Genomic DNA, 23421 nt, shown 5'->3' with positions numbered 1-23421 from the left:
GCGCCACCTGCTGTTTACAGCCTAGTATTGCTCTTGGGAAGATGGGGCTTGTTTACAATCTACAAATGCCGTGCTAAATTTTTGTCTTGTACTCGAGTTTACATTGAACTTCACTATAATTATTTAGTAACTTCAAATATGTACATTTGATGACATTCTAGAAAATGTCATCTTCTAGATTTGATGACATTCTAGAAGAAAACTCTGTAGATGTCATAACATGAAGTATCAAGTGTAACAGGACAGCCCAATTTTTATAATGTTTGCAATAACTAATACAACACTTTATTTTTATCACCAAAGGAACAAAATTATTTTTTATGTAGTGAGCTAGAGTTGGCTTTTTAGCCCCTAGTAACAGTTTTCTGGTACCATTGTTTTGTTTTTGTTTTTGTTTTTCCACTATGAAACATACAGCTCTTTTATTGAAGACCAGATCATTTTGGCCAATTCTATACATTTCCTTCCTGTTGGCAATGTGATCTTGTGAAGCACCTGTAAAATTTCATCCTCTGGTAACTTTGTTTCTTTATTTTTTCTTCTGACCATGCTAGGTCACCATTTGTGAACATATAAAATTGCCGGTCATAAGTCACCTTTCCCCACCTTAAATTTGAACCTTAAAGTCAATTGGCGTGTACAGCTTAACAGCGGACTTCATGTAATTGAGGTAGTTTATCCTGCTTCCTATAATGACAGCATGTGCTCAAAAAATACATTTGGGAATTTTGAGTATGATGCCATTTAAAATACTTTTGCATTGCTTTCAGAAAATACGGAGCTGAGCTATTATGAGGCTGAAAATGTGTATCTCCCATGAATCTTTCCAGCATTAATTTAAATATCACTGTCTCAAACCAGAGCATAGCTCTGGTATTGAAAGATAAAAGCTGTGTTGGTTTATTTTCATATTGTAAGTCAGGAGAGCTGGCTTTCTCCTATCTGGCCTGTCACCTTGTTAATCCTGAGGTGATTTTTTAAAGCACAAAGATGATGTTCTGTTTTCTCTCATCTTTCTCCTTCTTTCCTTTATAATTTCTACAGTGCTGTTTTAATAAGCATGCTGGCCTTTTGGCCAGCTCCTGTGATAACACTTTTATTTGTATTAGGAGCTGGTTGTGTTTCCAAATTTAAAGCTACAAACACTACCGGCATTGGAAAGCCAAACTGTCTGTGAGTTCACCTCTGACATTTAATACTAATGATGTGCTTTTGCAAATCCAAATGAGAGAATATGTTAGAGAAAAACCTAAGATGCCCTACAGTTGATACGAATGAGACCTCATCCTGAGTGAGAAATAATGCGAGATAATTAGGGCCTGTACGGACAGGGTTAGGTAGAACGGTGCCCATTACGCCCTTCCCTGCTTTATTAACGTTCCTTCCATGCGCAGTGCTAAACATCCACTGATCAGGGATGTGTGGATTTTAGTAAATTAGCTGGACAGAGAAGCTCTCGTTTCATTTCGCATCCGCAGTTAGCGCACTGCATAATGAATGCCTGGAGGGCAGCTGTGCGGGGAGCCGGCTCCTTCCAGAGCCTTCAGCAGTGCTGGAGCTGCTGCCCCTCCCAGCAGCGCCTGCATGCTCCCCGGGAAAGTCCCAGCACAGCCCTGGGGGGTGGGGGTCTGGCCGCAGGACGGGCCTTCTCCCAGGTCAGCGGGGACCTGCATGAGAGGAAACAAATTTGAGATTGGCCAGACACCTTTAAGAAACGCCTCATTTCTATTGAATTCATGGAATCAAATTTCTTTTCACAGTCCTTCTATTTATCTCTGTAGCAGCATTCACCCATTCAGCTTAGAACTTCCAGGATATAAAAATTACTTTGATGGAAATCTGTCTACCTTCTTTTTAAACTTTTTAAACAGATGTTTCTTAGCCACCACCAAGCTCCAGTGGCTCACATCTGTCATCCTAGCTACTCAGGAGGCTGAGATCTGAGGATCGTGGTTCAAAGCCAGCCCAGGCAGGAAAATCCGTGGTACTCTTACTTCCAGTTAACCACCAGAAAACCAGAAGTGGCGCTGTGCTCAAAGTGGTAGAGCACTCGCCTTGAGCTGAAGAGCTGAGGGACAGTGCCTAGGCCCAGAGTTCAAGACCCGTGGCCAACAACAACAACAAAAAGAGAACAAAGAAAGTACATCTCACCACTGCCCATGAAGTCTCATCCCGTAATGGCACAGCGCCTGCGTTCATGCAGCCACGGGTCCTGTCCGTGTGGAGAAAAATGTCAGCAGCAAAGTTGTGACTCATGTTAGAGTTTTTCTGCCCAGCCAGCATGTGGGAAAGAAAATACAAAACTATGACATGACATATGTGTGTGGTTTGCTTGTTAAGACAGTGACTGTAAGAGCAAAAGACTTGAAATAACTATCCACAGAGCACTGGGAGAAAAAAAGGCCAGTGTAAAACTGTAAGATAGATTGTGAGGCAGCTGTAAAGCAGAGCAAAGAAGTCACTAAGGTTCTGTAAAGTTACCGTGAAGACATGTTAACTCAAGCTACATATGGGACTGTATAACATTCTGATTTTATGTAATAGGCAAGAAGAGGATATGTACACTTCTATTTTCAAAAATATATAAACAATAGGAAGATAATCCAAACATGTTAAAAGTAGTTACCTATGGATTGAAGGGAGAACTAGAAACATAGGATGGGGGGATGGGAATCTAGATCCCAATAATGAGGTTGAAGTTTTTGACCTCAACTATTTAAGTATTTTAAAATTACCATTAGTAAGACCTAAAAATCAATAAAGAACTGAGATGCCGGGTGCTTACAACCCTGGCTGCTCAGAAGGCTGAGAACAAGAGGACTGTGGTTCAAGGCCAACCTGAGCAGAAAAATCTAACCAGCAAGCGCCAGGCCCTGAGTTCAAATCCTACTACCCCTCCATACACACAAAAGAACTTAGCTGCATAAATGACTCAATGGCATAAGCACATAAAAATGGTTTCAACTGACTTTCGAGCATTCTGTTCCAACAGTTCATCAGAATAATAAAGTCATAAAGACTGAAAAATGTTAAAGTCATTAATACACCTTGTCAACTTGTCCTCTCTCTTTGAAATGAATAGTTTTAGAGTAACAGAAAAGACACACAAATATAAAGAAGGATGTTAGAAATCCAGTGATGTGGAATAGGGCTGGTAGTCATCAGCATGAAGTCATATTAATTTTTCTCTTTGACAAGAGGCTGCTTCCTCTCTTACCCACCCAAAGACAATGATGAGGCACATCCTGGTGCACAGGTGTGCCCCTGTCGCTTTCCCCTGGAACAAGTAGAGCTCTTTGGAGAAGTGGCTCTTCATCGTCCATCAGGGAGGAGCAGCCTGGCATGTCCAGAGCATCATGTCTTGTTTTGGGGCATCTGGAGCGCTGTGTCTTGCTTTGGGGCATCCGGAGTGCTGTATCTTGTTTTGGGGCATCTGGAACGCCATGTCTTGTTTTGGGGCATCTGGAGCATCGTGTCTTGTTTTGGGGCATCCGGAGCACCGTGTCTTGTTCTGGGGGCATCCAAAGCACCGTGTCTTGTTCTGGGGTGTCCGGAGCATCGTGTCTTGTTTTGTGTGTCCGGAGCATCGTGTCTTGTTTTGGGGCATGGGGAGCATCGTGTCTTGTTTTGTGTGTCTGGAGCACCGTGTCTTGTTTTGGGGCATCTGGAGCACCGTGTCTTGTTTTGGGGCATTTGGAGCATCGTGTCTTGTTTTGGGGTGTCTGGGCCATCGTGTCTTGTTTTGGGGTGTCTGGAGTATCGTGTCTTGTTTTGGGGAATCCGGAGGTTCGGGTCTTGTTTTGGGGCATCTGGAGCATCGTGTCTTGTTTGTGGTGTCCGGAGCATCATGTCTTGTTTTGGGGCATCTGGAGCATCGTGTCTTGTTTGTGGTGTCCGGAGCATCATGTCTTGTTTTGTGTGTCCAGAGCATCGTGTCTTGTTTTGTGTGTCCAGAGCATCGTGTCTTGTTTTGTGTGTCCGGAGCATCGTGTCTTGTTTTGGGGCATCTGGAGCACCGTATCTTGTTTTGGGGCTTCTGGAGCATCGTGTCTTGTTTTGGGGTGTCTGGGCCATCGTGTCTTGTTTTGGGGAATACGGAGGTTCAGGTCTTGTTTTGGGGCATCTGGAGCATCATGTCTTGTTTGTGGTGTCCGGAGCATCATGTCTTGTTTTGGGGCGTCCAGAGCATCATGTCTTGTTTTGGGGCGTCCGGAGCATCGTGTCTTGTTTTGTGTGTCCGGAGCATCGTGTCTTGTTTTGGGGCATCTGGAGCATTGTGTCTTGCTTTGGGGCGTCCGGGCCATCGTGTCTTGTTTTGGGTCATCTGGAGTGTCATGTCTTGGGGGCATCTGGAGCATCGTGTCTTGTTCTGGGGATGGTAGCCTGAGGTGGGGACTGCTCAAAACAGACCATGTGAGCCTCGACCCAGGAAGAGACACAGTGGACCCAAGTGCACTAAGCCTGTAAATGTGAGTGTTCACAGTGGTGATCTCTAAACCACAGAGAACAAAACAAACTGACTTACCACTACAGCCAACAATGGCAAGTTCCTCATCATAGAAGATTGGAGCTAATAAGTGAAGAACAGAAGAATTGGGAAATCATAGCCTGTGATGAAATAACCCATCTGAGAAAGGAGCACTAATGAGGTAGAGCCATTCCATGAAAGTGAGTGCAGAGCCGTCATGGGGGTCAGCCGACATCGCCTGGGCCTCAGGTCAGGGCTGTTCACTTGGCCGCAGAAGTGAGTCCTGGCAGAATGGAAGAGGCGCACACATTGCACCTGGGGTACATGTGATCAAAAGACACTGAACACAAGTGCAACAGAGGAGGGCTAGAGACGCATGCACGTGACCCGTGAGCTGAGATCAGCCAATCCAGAGTGAGGAAGCCACCACAGCCCCCACCCCCTACCCCGAACCCAGACAGGTTCACGAATGACGGCCACAAAGGGGCAGCGGCTGCACTGCAGGGTGACAGGTGCATGCGCCTGGCTCTGCCCAGAACCAGCTGTGGGAGGAGCTTCTGTAGCAAAGCGGGAAAATCACGCACGAACTGCCTGAGTGGCATTGAGGAACGTGGCAATGTTGGAGGTGAGAAGTGAGATCTCCACTATATAGTGGTTTTATTGTCGACCTGTCAGGATGCCGTCTAAAATATTTACGGGTAACATGACAAGCTTTCCGAGATTTACTTTTTTTGTTGTGCATGTGCCAGTCCTGGGGCTTGAACTCAGGACCTGGGCACAGTTCCTGAGTTTTGTGCTTAAGGCTAACTTTCTACCACTCAAGCCACAGCTTCACTTCGGGCTTTTTAGTGGTTAATTAGAGAGAAAAGAGTCTCATAGTTCCTACACAAGCTGGTTTTTTGAACTGGGATCCTCAGATCTCAGCCTCCTGGGTAGCTAGGATTACAGGTGTGTGCCACTGGTGCCTGGCTTCAGGATTCACTTTTACATGTTTCAGGTTTCCACTCCTAAGATTGAGATAGTGATGGACAAAATTAAATGAGAATAACGGTAAGTTAATGATTGTAGAAATGTGAGTGGTGAGAGCGTGATGTTCTTATTCCTTGTACATGTATGTATTTCCATGTCAGAGACCCCAGAGCGCCCGCCTTTCCTAGCCCAGCCGCCTCTCGCAGGGGCTGCGGGGGAGGACTCGGCTCTCAGCCACATCCCAGTGCTACCTCGCAGCCCGGCCATTTCTTATAGAATAACTCAGATATGCTTTCTCTCCACCTACTTATGCTTCACGTGTGCTAAAGTTCTTCACAGAAAGAAAGAGCGTTCCTTCAGTGCAGTGTTGTTCACAAGCTCACATCAAAATCTGCTGACCTTCTCCCCTCTCTGTCAGACCAAGCCACCCTGGTGGAGCAGGTGAAGAGAGTGAAGGAAATCGAAGCTATTGAGAGCGAGTCCTTCGTTCAGCAGTCGTTCCGGTCGAGTAAAGAAGTCCGGAAGGTAGGTCTGCACGACTTGGCTTCCTCCTGCCCGGTGCTGTCCAGTGCAGTTCCTACAGATGGGAGCCCTGCGGCTGCAGGTAGATGGCGAGGGACGAGAGTGTCTGCATGTTCCTAGACAGACAAATGAGAGGTTATGCTCTTCAAGCATAACCTCTGGAAAATTACCCTGTGCAAATGGGTCATGTTGATTTTTAATTCTACCACAGTGGCCACGTTGTTGGTCCTGTAACGAGCATGGGCCCCACACGAGCACCGGCAGCTTTTTCTCAGGGGTGTGCATCTTCTTTGGAGTTAACGTGTCCAGGTACAATTTAGGCAGGACTTTGAAAGAGGCAACTACTGCCCAAATGGTGACAGGGGCCTCAACTCGCTTTCTTTAGTAAATACCCTTGGAAACGACCAGAAGATGACAGGCTAGGAGGAGGGAATTCACAGTTGCCTGAAATGTAAAACTAGGGACGACGTATTAGCTTAGAAAGTGCCGTTCCCTCCTGACGCTGCAGCCCCTGTGGCTGCGGTGGAAGGCTGGGATATGGATGCCCACGATGCTGAATTATTTATCAGGAGATCACTCAGCCAAGAGAAGTCAATGATCCTGAGGACAGCTTCTTCTAGATCGAGGGAGACAGAGGGCCATTCCTGCTAGAGCGAGGATGACCTCTCTCTGGGACTGATCACCATAAGCCATTTCCCACATTTTCTCCTCTGGATAGTTCTGTGTGGCCAGTGAGCCCCCGGGAGAGGCTGGGCCAGGCCGCACCCCCTTCAGTTGGTACAGTCTCTCCTCAGCTGTGTTAATTGCACTGATTAAGCAATGACATCCTAGACACTATGTCTCCTGCAACACATTGATTTAACTAGTTTAAGTCTGCAGTCAAATTTCCCTTGTCTGAGTAGATAATCTGATAGCTCCTGATACTTCATTAACGTTAGGAGCCAAGTTGTAGCGTGTTTTCAAACTGCTGTCTCAGATAAGCTCGACATCAATTATTTAGCCCTAGGTCTGTGGATGTGGTAGAGGACTCTCCTGTGCTTACCAGGGGCCTGAATCACCCTGCACAGCCCAGGCCTGTGTTCTTTTACAGGAGATGCAAGGAAAACTAGAGTTCCCAGACGAACCGCCAGGTGGCAGTGTGGCCCAAACCGAAGTTGGAGCCTCCCACCCTGGAGGTTCATCTTAGTCAAGGCAAAACTTTTGAAATCTCCTCCCTTAAATAAAAAGGAGTCAGTGAATCTCCCCACAAGGTGTCATCATCTGTTATTAAGTAACATTTACAGGCACTTCTTAAAGAAAACAAATGTTGCATGTAGGTTAAGACCGAATGAGCGAGCTTGGCTGTGTATGAGAATGTCTGCGCTTGTTTCCAGATAGGGGTATGTCTCTAGCACCCTAAGTCTCCTGCAGGCAGTTCAGCATGTACAGCCAGAGTCCTGGCCCCTCTCTATCTCGGCACGGCTGGGATGCGCATCTAGCACTCTGTCTCTGTGTGGCTCAGGGTCAGATCCATCTCTGAGTCTTCACTGAACAGGCGAGCGTCCCGTTTCCCCATGTAGAACACATGCTTGCCTAAGATGCCCTCAGTCTCACGAACTGTCAGAAAATCACTGAGGGTCAAGAACCTCCTGGGCCCAGTGTACTGGAAACGTACAAATATTTGAATCCAGAAAGAGGGGGTTGTGGCTCCACAATATAAGAAAACGGCCAAATCAGATTTAGTGACTACTTCCTACGATGTCTATAAGAAAGAAACAGGATTCTCACAAACACGGTTCTTTGCTAGCCTCCATCCTCACAAGTGTCCCCCATCTCCAGACAGTGTGTAGAGTCAAGAGCACGTACTCCGTAAGGGTGCCTGCAGGTGCTCCATCACCTACCAGCAATGCAGCCTCAGGACCACAGGGGCCAGGCGCAGAATCCATGCTTACCTGTCATGTAGATGAAGCACCAGCCTCTCAAGAAAATCTGATGACAAAGAATGATACCCATTGCTTCAGCATTGCTATATTTTGTATAAGGAATGGCAGTTTCTTAGTAACACAGAACTTTTTGAGATGAAAATCTAAGAATGGGAGAGTTCCCACGGGGCATCAGAAGCACAGTTAACCTTGTGAGTGCAGCTTGTGTTGTATGTTTCAGGCCGTGGAGCCCAGTGAGGTGAAGCAGGCAGCTCCAGCTGCAGGCCCAGCGGCCACGGCTACCGAGCTGCCCAGTGTCGGGAAGGAGCTGGACCCCAGCAGCATCCCCACCGCTATCAAGTACCAGGACGACAATTCTCTGGCTCATCCGAATGTAAGAGTCCCCACTGGAGTCCACCCAACTGAAACTCTTCCCGATCCCGGTCCTCTGGTGTGACACCAAGATCACTGGAGAAAAATAGGCAATTGACCTCTAGACCTTAGAATTCGTTACATATATTTGAATCTGTTAAGATGATCCAGCTCATGTTTTCTGGCTTTTAGAAGTATTCTGTATAAGAAAAATAGCCAGTGGAACTAAAGTTGTAGCTCAAGTGGTAGAGAGCCAATCTTGAGTGGAAAAAAAAAGCAAGCAAGAGCACCAAGGCCCTGAGTTCAAGCCCCAGTACTGGCAACAACAACAACAAAAAAAGACAAAGAGAAGGAAAAAAAAAATCCTGTCCCCAATTCTAATGTTAGCTCTTACTTTGCTTTTAGCATATCATTAATATATTTTGCTCTCTTTAGTAATAGTATAATTGTACTGTTTCTCCCAGAAAGATGTAGAAAATGAACTCAAAATACAGAGTACAAAACTGTTCACTAATAGCGCTACCCTTTTATGTGTGTTGGTCTCTTTTTGTTGTAGTAGGGTTTGAACCCAGGTCCTCAGGCATTTGAGCCACGCGCCCCAGCCCCCCCAATGGTGTCTGTGTTAGTCTTTTCACTCCAAGAGCATTATTAACACTTGACAGATGGCCTGCAATTAAGATCTTGAGAGATGTACTCTATAAAGATGACTTGCGTTATACTATGTCAACTCCCAGCTATTGGTCCACAATAACGTTTTTCTTCTGTTTTATTCCAGTTGTTTATTGAGAAAGCTGAAGCTGAGGAAAAGTGGTTCAAAAGATTGATTGCCCTTCGACAAGAAAGACTAATGGGAAGTCCTGTAGCCTAAAAACAATGTGGTTAACAGTGACATTGCTTATGTTGAAGTGACATTGCTTATGGTTAACAGTGACATTGCTTATGGTTAAATGGCATTGGGTTTTTAAATCCCAGTACAACTTTTGCACATAAAAAGAACTTACATGAAAATATGAAAAGGTGACTTCATGTCCTTCTTCCCTCATGTAGGTATGAATATTTGTTGATTTGAACAGAGTCAAATCTAACAAAAGTAGTATGAAATTTAAGAATACGTGCAGATGTTATACTGCTAACAGTGCTCATCATAAAAAGTTCAGTGTTAATAAATGGTACTCAGTAGTGTTTCCCTGTACTATTGGAAAACGTCAAGCTTTTGACTCCTTATTGATTAACTGTGCACATAAAAGAATCAAATTATTTTCTGCGCATCTGAGATTTCATCTCCCATGTGCTGTGAAAATGCATTTGAGTCCTTTCTCTCACCTGTTTGAAAATGTTTCAGCACAATAAAAGCACTGTATCAGCCAAATGAGCATGTTAAAGGAGTAACATATTTGTTGTTAAAAATCTTGAGAATTAAATAAATGCAGTTTTCACCTAGAGATTAGCTTCTTGTAGGTATCCTTTGGATGTACTAAGCTGATCCCAGCCTGCGACAGAAGTCACTCTGTGTAGGTATGAGAGAACACCAGACATCATGTAAAAGGGCAAAGGTTTGTTTTGGCTCCTTGCGCCAGAGCCAACTAACGTGGCTCCATCTTGTTTAGGCCTAGGGCAAACAGAAAATCATGGCTGCCAGGAAGCAGAGAAAGACCAGCAGAGCCAGGTTAAGATTCACCCTTCAAAGCCTGCCCCACTGACCTACTTCCTCTACCAGGCCCCGCCTCCTGGCTGCCAATCAACTGTGAACTCATCAGTGGGCTAATCCACTGACTCTATTAGCATCTCCATAGTCCAATCAGCTCTCACTAAACAGCACCACCAGCTGGTGCCAAGCCTTCCACACAGAATGATTAGGGAAGGGAACTTTGTATCCAAATCACAGCATCATTGCTGAACCTAACCAGTTGTCCAAACAGCCATGAAGCAGAAATGTTTTCTGAGATCACTGCAGAGGAAGCCAACCAGTCGTGGTGGTTCGTGGTTCTCATCAGACCCAGGTCTTGGTGGAATGCTGCTTCTCACCTGCAGTGATGGAGAGCCATACATATTCCAGGCTGAGCACACTAGACATGAGGGCTTTGGACCTTGCTTTACTAAACAGGCTTTCAACCTCTGGTATGGAGATTTCCCCTTTCCATTTGGTCCAGTCATCCAGTCTTATCAGATGCAGTCTCTCTGGGGACTGTACTCAAGACACAAGCATGAAGAGTCCTTGTCCTTGAGTTGCCAGCATATAGAGTATTTCATTGCTGTTTTGTTTTGTTTTGTGTTTGAGTTTCTGAAACTGCTAAGATTCTAAGCTCTGCCGAAAATGGAAACGTAAAGCACATAAACTCAGTTACAAGTGACGTCGGAAAGCGTGTGCCATGACATGCTGGTTTTCCCCATAGTGAAGCTGTAGTATTCTTCAGCCATCTGGAAAAGTGGCTGATGTGAGGTCCGGCCTGTGATTTCAGAAATCGGAAAATCGACATTGGTGGTTGGACAAGATGGTGGGCCTCCCACAGAGAAGCTGGTTAGGGCAGTTCTCAGGATAGCTGAAAGGGGGTGAGGTTATTATGACCCCACACATACACACACAAACAGAAGCTTCAGCTAAGTGGATTTGTATTTTGAATTTACATGTTTCATGGAAAGGACAAAATAAAGTTGTAATTTTTTAGTGAACTGAACAACTTGATCCCTGAAGGAACTCAGTGATTACCCTGCCTCCACTTTATCTTGACTGTCATTGACTTTGTTTACCCATGTGTCATCCACACCATTAGATGACCACAGAAGCTAAGTCAAGTGTAACAAGAAAGACTTCACAGAACACAGCCAAGCACATAACCCCCCCCCCACACACACACACATACACACACACTAGGTAAGGTGTCCTGGCCCTCTGGGATAGCCTCGCACCATGAACGTGTAAAACAGCCATGCACCCCTCGCTCCACCAAGGGAGACAGCCCAGACTCTCCAGAGACCCTGCGAGCTTTGTGAAGCATTGACTTTGTACAAAGCAAAAGGTGCTAATAATTCCTGTTGGGTTTTGTGGGTTGTTGTTTTTTGTAGTTTGTGGGGGTTTTTTGTTTTGTTTTGTTTTGTTTTTTGCCAGTCCTGGGGCTTGAACCCAGGGCCTGGGTTCTATCCCTGAGCTTCTTTTGCTCAAGGCTAGCACTCTACCACTTGAGCCACAGCACCACTTCCAGCTTTTTCTGTATATGTGGTACTGAGGAATCGAACAGGGCTTCATGCCTGCTAGGCAAGCACTCTACCACTAAGCCACAGTCCCAGTCCATCCTGTTGGGTTCTTAAGCCCAATTGTGGGTGAGTTCCCAGGGAAAGGGGAATGAGAACATTGCTAGGTACACGGAACAAGATGGCTGAGATCAGGGGAGCACAGGGGGTCCTCGCTGGTTGGCTTCTGCGTCAGCATGTCAGCTGAGTGCAATAATAGCAGACTAAGCACCATGATGTGTCAGTAAAAAGATAGAAAAGTCCATCATAGGAACTCATCCTGTATGTGCCCGGGGAGCGTTTTGACGTAGTGGATTGTGTGGTGTGACGTGGCCAGCTATCTGCGTGGATAATAGATTTGAAGAGCTGTGTGCACTGCGCCTGTAAGCTCTTTGTGGATTGTGTGATGTCACATGGTCAGCCATTTGCATGCTGTGTGTGCAACCCCTGTGAGAAGAAGCTCAAGTCATCTTCATGGTGAGGCCTAAAGAAATAAATAAGTGCATTTTACAATCAAGTAAGTACAGCCTATATGGTACTGTCTCCAAAGTGCCAAGGTCTGTGGCAGGGATGCGGAAGTGTGAGTAGGGGTGTAGTCCACACTTGGGGCATCGCGGGCCAGCCCCTTAGCTCCTTTGCTCTCTCTCCCTCCAAGGTGATAGGTCAGTTTTCCAGCAGTGACGGCTACTGATCCAGTAAGACAATACCTCACACTCAACAACACACCACTTTATTTTTAGGTTGACGAGGAACGGCAGACCGAACCTGCAGTCCCTTGTGGTGAACTGGGCTGACCTCGCTGCTTAGTGTCTGCTAATGCGGCGCAGGGAGGCTCCCTTCAAAGGCTCTTTAAGAATCCACTGCCAAACTCTCATCTTAGGAGAAAGCCATGACTACAGTCTTTAGGAGAAAGCCATGACTACAGTCTTTCTTACCTGTCCAGGTTCCAAGATCATTGCATTACAAACCAAAAATAGAATACAAAATTATAGCTATGTCTCAGTCGCCAGCAGAATAAGTATATTAAAGACTAGTTTTGATTTTTTTTTCAAAACAAATTCTATAACCAGATCACTTGCCTGGCTATACTACAGCTCTCTTCTTTCCTCTATGCAAGTCTAACTGATCTGATGAAGGTAAGTCAGGAGATGGCTAACCTAATAGCAGTTCAACACAATCACTTTTATTCAAAATATGTATTGATTCAGCTAATAACTAGTGACATGAGGCAAAATGGAATATTATCCAAAGTGCTGGTGTCTGGTCACTATGTCCCTCATTGTCAGAATGAAAACACTTTAGTGTACCTGCTGTAGAGGAGGAAGAGCCAGGTTGTGTGGCACCTGAGAGGTGCTCCGTGCAGAGCACCCAGTGCCGGCCCTCGGGCGGAACTCCGCTCCCTTTCCACCTGTCCTCCTGGACTGGGCTGCGACCGTGTTCAACAGTGGTGCTCAGGGACTCGGCTCCCTGCCTTACCACTGATGAAGCTGCATGAAGGCGTTCCCAGCCCTTCTTGAGGAGATGAAGTAAAAATTACAGAATCTGGAATTTGACTGCTGTCCCACACAGGCACTATTGAGACTGTGTTAGACTTTTATCTGCTGTGACCAAAAAACAAGCAAACAAAACAAACCGGAGGAAAGGGACTTAGAGGGATATGTTTTGGCTCACCACACCAGATGTTCTGGCCCTTGCTGAGCTGGCCCCGTTGTTTCTGGGCTGGTTGTGCTGGAGCGAGTTGCTCACTCCATGGTAGCCAGGAAGCAGAGTAAAAAGTGGTCGACTGGGGATAAGGCAAACCCCTCAGTAACATACCCCCAGTGACCGCCACGTCCTACCAGACCTCCACCTCCCACTCTCAGCCACTTCCCCAGGACCCTGCCTCAGAAGCCACCCCACATTAGGGGTGCAGGGATATTCCACTCCCCATAGCTGGATGCGTCCTGCTCATTACGAACATGTGAAGTTTACCGAAGAAGCCACATCTACTCTGAAGATCTCTTGAACGGTTTGGCTGACTAGAAAGAACACTGGTCCTGATGCATAGAATGCTGTCGACCACCCCACTGCCCATCAACTTCTGTGTATCTGGATCAACATAAACTTGAACATAATTTTGAATGAGCTGTATTTTGGGTCTACATTTGCTAAGAAACTTTTTCTGGATGGGCAAAGGGTGCACACCTATAATGCCAGCTACTGGGGTGGCCAGAGCAGGAAGATCTAGAATTCAAGACTTGTTCAAAGTGAGTGCAGATCTCAAAAATACAAAACAAAGGCCCCATGGCTAGGGAGTAAAAAAAAAAAAAAAAACCTTTCAAAATGTAGTAGAATTGTAAAGAAGAACCTAACTATATATGCACATCTACCTATTCAAATCTCATAGACTCAGGATAATTTCTTAGGATACTGCCAGGTGGCAAAATTCCTCTCCCACCGCTCCAGAGGCAGCTACGCGAGCGTTAGGAAGCTGAAGCTGTGTTATGCACTCAGGCTGAGCCTCTTGCACAAAACCTCTCCAAACACGAGTGACATTCAGACTCTGGCCTGGCCTAGCTGCAGCTCAGCTCCCTGCTCCAGGCCAGCACTAGTTACAAGCGGTTATCTGAGTCACCACATACCCCATGCAAAGGACACACGTGGGTGTTGTTTTCTGGGAGAGCACACGGAAAGGCGGGCCCAATCATGGATTTACTCCCATGCTGGGAGTACTTATTGCTGTTGCCGGTCTTCATCCTTTCACAGACAGGACCTTTCCCTTCATCTTACATTGTGAGCCCATGGAAAGTGCTGAATTTCATTTAGCTCTGTGTTTACCAGCGGGGCTGCCCAGTAATTCCTCTCACAAGGGTCTTTCTGTCAACACCTGTTTTAAATGACGAAGGATCGAGTTCACTGGGAGCCATGGCCTCATAGGAGGGAGATAAATAATTTTAGGTCCTCTCAGCCCTCACTGGTCCTCCAAGGGGACTGAGGGGAGGAAGGACCCGTGCTGTGGCTCTCTGGCCTTAGGAGAAAAGGAAAAGGGTCTTTGGATGCTTCTGCTCTCCTGTGGACCACTTAGCAAGGAAGCAGATAGAATATATCAGCAGAATCCCCAGCCCATACTAGAGGTTCATTTTCTGGAATGTTCCTTTGCCTGTATTTCTGGAAATGAAATGGGGTGGCAGATACTAACTACAGAAAGTAGATCCAGTAAAGGAAGAAGGTGGGCCCTCCTGCCCACATGGGGCCACACTACTGCCATGTCATGTGTAGTGTTACTGCGCAATAAGGTGTCTGCACAGCCTCTGTTGGCCGTAGCCGTAGTGTCCTAGAAGTAAAGGCTGACTTCCCAAATTAGTGGATTGTAATTCCCCTGGAGTACTCGCTTGCTCCAAAGCCCTGAGCTGGGCTGGACAAGGATGGCCTCCTCACATGCCGCCATGCGACAAAGCACAACGTGGAGAGTCTATCTGGAGGCGCTATCTTCTAACGCTTCCAGCTGAGCTTCCTGTCAGAAGCCAGCGCCTGCCCAGCCACGGAGTGAAGCCTCCAGCCATGTCCTCCCCATGGAGCTGCCGCCATGCTCAGTCCCTGAAAGCTTCCTGACCCACAGCATCTCTGAGCACAATAAAATGGCTGTCTTCTACCATAGCGTGTGGAGTGGTTGGTAAAAGCAATCATAAAACACCAATTGTAGGGAGTCATTGGACGTGTGTAGCTGAGCTCATCAATGCCGATGTGTCTGTGCAGGTCTGCTTGCAGCTGGGTGAAGGCTGCTATTGATAGACAGTGCACAGTATGGCCTGTGAGTAGGAGCTGTGGACTCGAACTTGACAAGTGTGTATGGCACAAGACCTCATCAGGTTCATAATCTGATGAGCAGCGGCCGTGAACACTCTAATGTCAGGTTCCCACGAGGATCGGCTTGGGTGCTTGTAAAACACTTAGCACAACACCCAGCCACAGAAAAGGCAGAACCCACTTTTTAAAAGTGAAAAATAAGAATAGTTTAATTTTCTGATTGGATGTTCCCTGTCCATTTTTTTCTCCTCTTAACTTTACAGAGCAGACATATATCAAGCTTGAGAGGCTCTACCTATAAGAGCATTTGGGTTAAGTGAAAATTACAATTAGAAAATGAGAATGCCATGTAAAAACAAATACAGGGTTATTTGGTGCCTTTAGCTGGAAATTACATAGCTTAAAGCTGGCCGTCGTAAGACCAAATGAGCTATGATCATCAAAATGACTGGGAATTAAGAAAGAAAATTAATTCCCAAAGGAAATCACTGCAGAGCTCATTATTTCAGGAATAACCTACCTTAGGACTTTAATTAAAAATAATATTTATTCAAAATAAATGAGTGCTGGCAGGTTTGTGCGGAATCCATATCTTGGCTATGCTAAATCTTCTTAGATTAAGGCGGGCATCATTAATCTCATTTGAGATGCCTTCCAGTGTGTCAGCCCTTGTAGCACGGGGCGATCCTGTGCAAAAGCCTTTTTATCTGCACAAAAGAGCAATAATTCATGCAGATACCTAATGTAAGAAGGTCTGGGCAATTAGAGACATCACTCCGAGATCCACTACGGTACTTCATCATGTCAGCAGCAGCCCATAATGAGTCTGTTCTCAGAAGGAGGCCAGCAGCTCACACATTACCATCAAACTAACCGTGGTTCCTTCATCATTTTATTTATTTATGCCTACCAATCTTTGTTCCAGAGAATGATTCGGCAAAATTCATAGAATATCACCAGATAAAAGACCTATTCCAACAGGTCAATATAGAAAACGGGAGAATGCGAGGAGAAAGGAAAGACGTTAAAGAGACTGGGGCTAGTGGTCAAAATGAGTACTGGGAAGTTGGGTGAGGACGTGGTGTCAAGCTGGTGACCACCAGGTCATTTTCAAGTCTTCCTTAAGATTAAAGCTGATGATGTTGCTCTGAACATATTATGATTTTGTTTAGTTTTTTTCAGTTCTGGGCTCTTTTTTCTTGACAGGCAGGTACTCCACTCCTGAGTTCTGCCTCTAGCCATGTTTTATTTTTCTGATGGCAACTTGCTTTCTGACCAGGCATATATCTGGACCGTGATCCACCTACTTCAGGCTTCCCATAGTTCCTAAGATAGCAGGCCCATGCCACCACACCCAGCTTCCCTCCTTTCTGTCTTCCCCAGGCTTCTTTGTCGGGGCTTGCTGGAAAAGTGATCCTCTCTATCTCAACCCAGCCTTCCTCATAAGCAGGAGGACAGGTGTGTGCCACCATGCCCAGCAATGGACTGAGAAGAGCTCTTGAAAACTTTTCTGGCCTAGGCTGAGCTCAAATTGTCGTCCTTCCATCTTAGCCTCCAGAATAGCTAGGATTAAAAACATCAACACCTGATACATGCATGTACTGGGTTAGTACACCTATACACACACAGACACACACACACAAAATGCAGGCCTACCTGTCACCTGTGAACCTGGCCCTTGGAAACAAGAGTTTACAGATAGATCTGAGTTAAATGAGATTATTATGCCGGGTCATGCTTGGCCTTACACCAGCCATTGCTGGCATTCTCGAGAGGACAGGGAAACTGGATATGGTGATCTCGGTAGACAAGACCACACCACCGTGGTGGCAGAGGCTGGAGCTGTACGGCAGGTCCACGGACATAGCAACACGAGAAGCTGGGAAAGGGAAAAAGGAAAGGTTCTTCCTCAGAACATGCCAAGAGAACAAGACTACAACAGCTCAGCTTTTAGCCTTCAGAACTGTGAGTGAAATTTCTATGGTTTTAAACCATCTAATTTATGGTACTCTGTTACAGCAACTCTGGTCTGGAAAGATGGCTCAGTGGTAGAGTGTTCGCCTCGCATGCATGAGGCCCTGGGTTCGATTCCTCAGCACCACATAAACAGAAAAAGCCAGAAGTGGCTCAAGAGGTAGAGCAGTAACCTTGAGCTGAAGAGCTGAGGGACAGTGCCCAGGCCCAGAGTTCAAGCCCCACATCCAAAAGAAAAAGCTTGCCTCTGTTACAGCAACTCTAAGAAATTAATAAAACATGTAAACATTTCCCCTAAAATCCAAGGATATATACACATTGCAAATACCAAATGAAAAACTGAAAGAAGTAATTGTTTAAAAAAAATACTTAAGGGCTGGGAAGGTGGCTCAGTGGTAGAGCGCTTGCCTTGCATGCTTGAGGCCCTGGGTTCGATTCCTCAGCACCACATAAGAAAAAAGCCGGAAGTGGCGCTGTGGCTCAAGTGGTAGAGTGCTAGCCTTGAGCCGAAGAGCTGAGGGATAGCGCCCAGGCCCAGAGTTCAGGCCCCACGACCGGACCAAAAAAAAAAAAGTACTTAATACCTATGGTTACTGCCTTTTTCTGGCTGATGACAAAACCTAGCAAACAACTAATGTTTAGAGAAACATAATCTTGAAAACGGCCAATCACAGATTAATAGACTGTTTTGTTGTTTTGTTTAATTTTTGGCATGACTGTGATTTGAACTGAGGCCTTAAACTTGCTAGGCAAACACTGGGCCACTGAGCCACTTTCCAAGTACCTGCCATCTTTCTTTTTCTTTTCTTTTTTTTTTTTTCATTTTTACTTTTTCCCCCTTGCCACCTCCCACCCCACGCCCAAGTTATAAAGTTCATTTTCGACATAGGGACTTATACATCTCATTGTTGCAATGGGTCCACCTGTATCCCTATTTAAACAATTCGTTTTTTCCCTTCCTCTCCCCAAATTATACCAACATCAAATACAGTGAAAGCAGGGGTTATACCGTGGGGGAGGGACATACAAAGCAACAAAGAAATCATCTTATAAATATGTTAGACACAATAGCAAGAAAGAAATTGTTTTTTTGTAGAGCCTGGAATTGGTGCATGGGCTGGCGTGGCCCTCAGTTCTCCTGTTTGTAGTACCCATCTAGGAAAGGTGGCAGCATGGCTCATTGCAGGCCATGTGGAAATCTGAGTTCAACACACACACACACACACACACACACACACTGGGATACTCTAGTGTTTTAAATTGCCATTCAAAAAAACTTTGTCTTTTGAGTCATAGTCTTTGTTTTGCATACTCAATAACAGTGTGTAGAAAATTTAAATAGCAGCTAGGCAGTGGTGGTTCATGCCTGTAATTTTAGCTACTCAGGAGGAGATATCTGAGGACATAGTTCAAAACCAGCCCAGGCAGGAAAGTGTGTGAGAATCTTCTATCCAGTTAACCACTGAAAAGCCAGAAGTACAGCTGTGGCTCAAGTGGTAAAGCACCAGCCTTGAGAACAAAAGCTCAGAGAGAGTGCACAGGTCCTGAGTTCAAGCCTCAGGACCAGCACAATAAAAATAATAGAAAATACCTCTGTATGTATTTCAAACAAATCACCTGAACCGAAGTTTGCACAGTCCTGGTAGTTCACATTTATTATTTGCATGGCATCCAGTCCTTTCACATTTAGCTGAGAGTCAGCTATCGGGTGGAGAAGAAAACGGACTCTGGACCGCCCAGCTCTGGGCAGAATCGCTGCTGAACCCACCTCCAGGCAAAGGCCTCGTTGGCTGGAAGCAACGTGCCCTCCCGAGCCTCCACGCTCACAGCTCCAGCCCAAAGAATATCTGCCTCGCGAGATAAGGAAAAGAACCCGTCGGGTTCCATTTTCCTAGGTGGCTACTTTTGAAATTGGGAAATAGTGAGTGGAAGTAAACACGTATTAAGTCATTATTTTGAGGGACTCACGACACATGTCCTTATGTATACAAATCTCAGAGTCATGTCAAAGAAATGTGGACAAGGCAAAGCCTTCTGTCTGTCTGTCTGTCTGTATGTATGTATGTATGTTTTATTTATTTTTGTGTGTATGCCAGTACTAGGCCATGAACTCAGGGCCTGGGTGCTGTCCCTTAGTTTTTTCTGCTCAAGGCTAGTTGCTACACCTTGAGCCACAGCTCCATTTCTGGATTCTTGATGTTTAACATAAGTGTTTCAAAGGTTTCCTGTCTGGGTTGGCTTTGAACTGCCATTTTCAGACCTCAGCCTCCTGAGTAGCTGAGATTACAGGCATGAGTTACCAGTACCCATCTTTGTTTATATTCACAGCTGTGTCCTTTTTCCTCCGGGCTTGCCCAGACATCAGACCCTGACCTCCTCTGAAGCTTCTTCTGTCCATCACCTGCACAGGACACCCACTCCTCCGCTTCACTTAGAGAAGTTTCTACCCACCAATGCAGGGCTCCCTCTGCAGGGCACCCCTTCTAGTCTTCCCAGAACCTCTTTGGAGGATTGGTCCACAAGTGCAGGTCACCCAGGAAGTGATAGTGCTTCCATATCGTTCAAAACAAAATAGGACTCAATTATTTGTATAAAATGGCTGCCACTGTCCACAGAGAAATCGATCTGTGAGTGGAAATTCAACCTCTTGCTTCACGGTTCTGCCCTCAGTGGGCTTTGCCTGCCACCCCCAAAGAGTTAAGACTGGAAAATTCCACAGTGGCCACAACAGCTCCTTGAACTTCTGTGTCATTGGTGGAAAAGCCAGGCCTGGTGTATTTCTCAGAGGTCCTGTGCCACGCGTGGTGAGATGATTAGCAGCTTAGCAGCCCTGAGCCCATGAGGCAAGGGAGTAAAGCTTTCTCCAGGGATGGCAACCGGCTGCTCTTTGCCATGGTCCCTGGGCCAGTCTTCTCCTAAGGGGCTGGAAATTCAGGTGCAGGAAAACTAAACTCTTTTCTTGCAGATGAGTGTGTGGCTGGGCGTGGCATTTATGGATTCAGGACTGGGGGTTGCACTGGTCTGCTTTGAACATGCAAATTGTGGATGTGAATGGTGACCAAGGCGATTACTCCCATTAAGGGAAGGGGTTAAAGCTGCGATGCTTGGAAGTCAGGCTCCTACGAAATCCATCGTCTTAGGGTTCAGTATCATTTCTTCTGAGGGGCAAAAACAGGGCTGTTAGAAGATGGCTATGTAAAAACGTAAACATACGAAAAGGAAAATAAGCCATTTATGTTAGAGAAACATGGAGGCAGGCTACAACTTAGCTTTTTTTAGTCGAAAGAAAGCAGGTTATGATAGAAGTGCTCTGTGCCATCTTACTTACGAACCCTGTGCCAAGTATTCCTCACGGACCTCCTCTTCCAAGCTCCGGAGAGATACCAAACAAGTCTGTTTACTTACCATGTATAGTGAGGTCCAAACTATTTTGGGTTCTAAAACTTCAGTAACCTTTACAAATGCACATAAAATATTTTAGATCATATTCTCACTTTTTGTTTCTTCTTCTGGCACCAGGGCTTGAACTCAGGGTCTCACGCTGTCATCTTTCTTGCTCATGGCTGGCACTCTACCACTTGAGCTACACTTCCAGTCTGGCTCTTTGCTGGTTAATTGAAGATGGAGTGTTGGGAACTTTTTCTGTGAGCCATGGGCACCTGGCTGTATTAGTACTATAAAGAACTCACATTTCCTCCCAGCTGATGTGTGTCCCTCCCAACCTTAGAAGCGGGTCCAATGGCACCACATTGTGACTTGTTCCCTGTTCCGTTTCCAGAAACATTTTCCTTCCAGCCCACCAATTCTCAAAAACCTTGCTTCCCAAGCAGATAATACCATGCAAAGACTGCTGTGTAATTGAACACCAAAGCGCAGCGCGCCAAGTTCTCAGAGCTGCTGTGTGGCCTGCCTCCAACGAATGCCAGACTTCCCTCAACATTGGTCATTTGATCTCTTGAACCAGCGCTGACTGCTCCTTCCCAGAGCCTTTCTCTGTGTTAAAACAAAGACCCACTAGCCACAGTAACTGTGGTGAAGGTGTTTATTCGTGGTGGTAGAAACACCAGGACTCTGGGGACCTGTGATGACGTCAAAGTCCAACACTTAAAAAAAGGCTTCTTTCTCTCTCGTAGCTACGTGGGAAGTCTCAGCCATAGGATGAGAATTCCACAGAATTTGTGGATTTCGCTAGTGAAAGAGCTCACTGTAATATGAGTGCCAGAATCCAGGGGAGTCCATCCCAAATGTCTACAGCAGTGCTTGGGGTAGAGCTGGCCCTTAATAAACATCTGATTGGAGAAATGTGAATTAACTGACATTGTGGACTTTCCTTGCCTTGGGGTTTTGCATTTGTCTGTTGGGTGTCAGTAACCAACTCAGGGCTCTGAGTTCTCACTTGACTTTCTTATGACTGGGACTCTACCATTTTTGCCACACCTCCACTTCTAGCTTCTTGCTGGCTAATTGGGAGATAAGAGTCCCTCTGGTTTGTCTGCTCAGGCTGGGTTCAAGCCACAGTCCTCAAATCTCAGCCTTCTGAATAATTAGGATCTTAGACACCCAGCTCTGTGTTTTTTTAATTGGACCTTAACCCTGAACTGTCTTCACCTCATTACTGACCACACCCTGCACCCCCTTTCATCGTTTTTGGCTTCACCTGGTGCCCTCCTTAACACACTGTGCTTTCACTGTGTCAAAGAGAAAAGAATTTCAGATCCTTGCAAAAATAATTCTGCTGTGAAATTTAGTAGTTTTCTAAACTAGATTTAGTAGTTTCCTACTCTAGGGAGTTCATAGGCTGTTTGCTTACTTGGGAAATACATCATATGTATTAAGACTTATTCAATCTATCATAAACACCATAAGTTATATTCTATTTATTAAATATTAAATGTGTTATTCAGCTAAGCCAGCAGCCTGTTTGCTCCATGGAAGAGCTGTGCCAGCTTCTCTCAGGCTGAGAAGTCTGTCCTGCCTCCCTGGTTCGTCTTAGAGGAAGGAAGCCGGCCAGAGCACTTGGCTAAAGGTGTGTGTGTGTGCATCTGTGAGATCCAGGGGACCACGTTTCCAGCTCCCAGAATAAACCCCGAGGACTCTCACCGCCTCCCAATCGGGCCTGCGCGCTTCTCCACCCCGGCGGGGCCCCTCCGCCCGGACCCTGGGCCCCTGCGCAGCCCCAGGCCGCTGTGCCCACCCCAGGCCCCGCAAGGTCCCGGGCTGCCAGCCTAGGGCCTACTCCCCGCGCTCGCACGCTGGTGGCTCCAGCCCTCTGGTCTCGGCTTCTGCCTCCTCCGCCTGAGTCCCTGTTCCCCGAAGCCCCATGGCCTCGGCCCCACCCCCAGGACTGCGAGTGTGGGGGCCGCGATAGCCCCCATACACACCCATCCCACCTGGGCTACTCCTTCCATTTGGACCCGCTTCCCTTGACCACAGCCATGGTGGACTTACAGCTTCGCATTTGAAGCCGGTTTCCTTGCCTCAAATAGAAATGGTGTGCACACAATTATGCGTATAGTCGAATGTTATGCATATCATTGAATAAATAGCATTCAAGTCTGGGCGGGGTATGAGCCCAGCACAGGCTGTGGGACCCCACCTCAACCCCCGACCGGGCACGGCGGGGCACGCCATCATCCGGGTGGCAACCGAAAAGCCGCGGCACAGTTCGGACTGTGCAGGCACACAGTGAGGCCCCACACCCCGAAAACACCCGACTGGAAAGCGGGCCGCGGGTGTGGCCCAACCCGGAGAGCACCAGCGTCGCCAGGCGAGGCCCAAACCCCCCGCAAGGACGGAGTCTGGCTGGGTACGGAGCCTGGCTTCGTCCCGGGCTGGATCCGCTGGCGGCTGGGTTAAAATGCTGGGGGCTGGGGACGTGCTGGATCGACTTCCAAACGAAGCCTGACGGCTGCACGAGGCCCGGGGGCACCCCCTGGGACGTTCGGCGCGGCTGGCACCCGCCCGGGGTCCCAGAGAGGCCCGGGGTCCCGGAGACGGCGGGGGACTGTTGTGGCGCCCGCCTCCCCGACAGCTTGCTCGAGGCCAGGGGTTGCCGGGTGCGACCAAGACGCACTCCCCGCCTCCGGCTTGTTGACCGCGGTTGCCGTGGCAGCGCCGCGCGTTCCCGCCTCCTCGTGTGACGTCAACAGGGCAGTGCCCAATAGGAGGGCCGCCCGGCGTCTGGCACCGCCTTTCCCAGCA

General features: G+C 46.9%; 1 protein-coding gene across 1 annotated transcript in view; it reads left to right on the top strand.

Annotated features, from left to right (window-relative positions):
- Rsrc1 (arginine and serine rich coiled-coil 1) overlaps positions 1 to 9672 on the top strand; it is a 252904-nt gene extending 243232 nt beyond the window's left edge. Inside the window, exons 9-11 of the mRNA XM_070022829.1 lie at positions 5856 to 5962; positions 8102 to 8254; positions 9008 to 9672. Coding sequence (XP_069878930.1) covers positions 5856 to 5962; positions 8102 to 8254; positions 9008 to 9100 — 353 coding nt within the window. The 3' untranslated portion in view covers positions 9101 to 9672. The remainder of the gene's footprint in view (positions 1 to 5855; positions 5963 to 8101; positions 8255 to 9007) is intronic.
- Positions 9673 to 23421: the final 13749 nt, after the last annotated feature.

This window comes from Dipodomys merriami, unplaced genomic scaffold, assembly GCF_024711535.1.
Source record: "Dipodomys merriami isolate MVZ:Mamm:240054 unplaced genomic scaffold, mDipMer1.0.p SCAF_154, whole genome shotgun sequence".
In the NCBI taxonomy this organism is placed as follows: domain Eukaryota; kingdom Metazoa; phylum Chordata; class Mammalia; order Rodentia; family Heteromyidae; genus Dipodomys; species Dipodomys merriami.
This window is presented reverse-complemented; position numbering and strand designations above follow the sequence as displayed.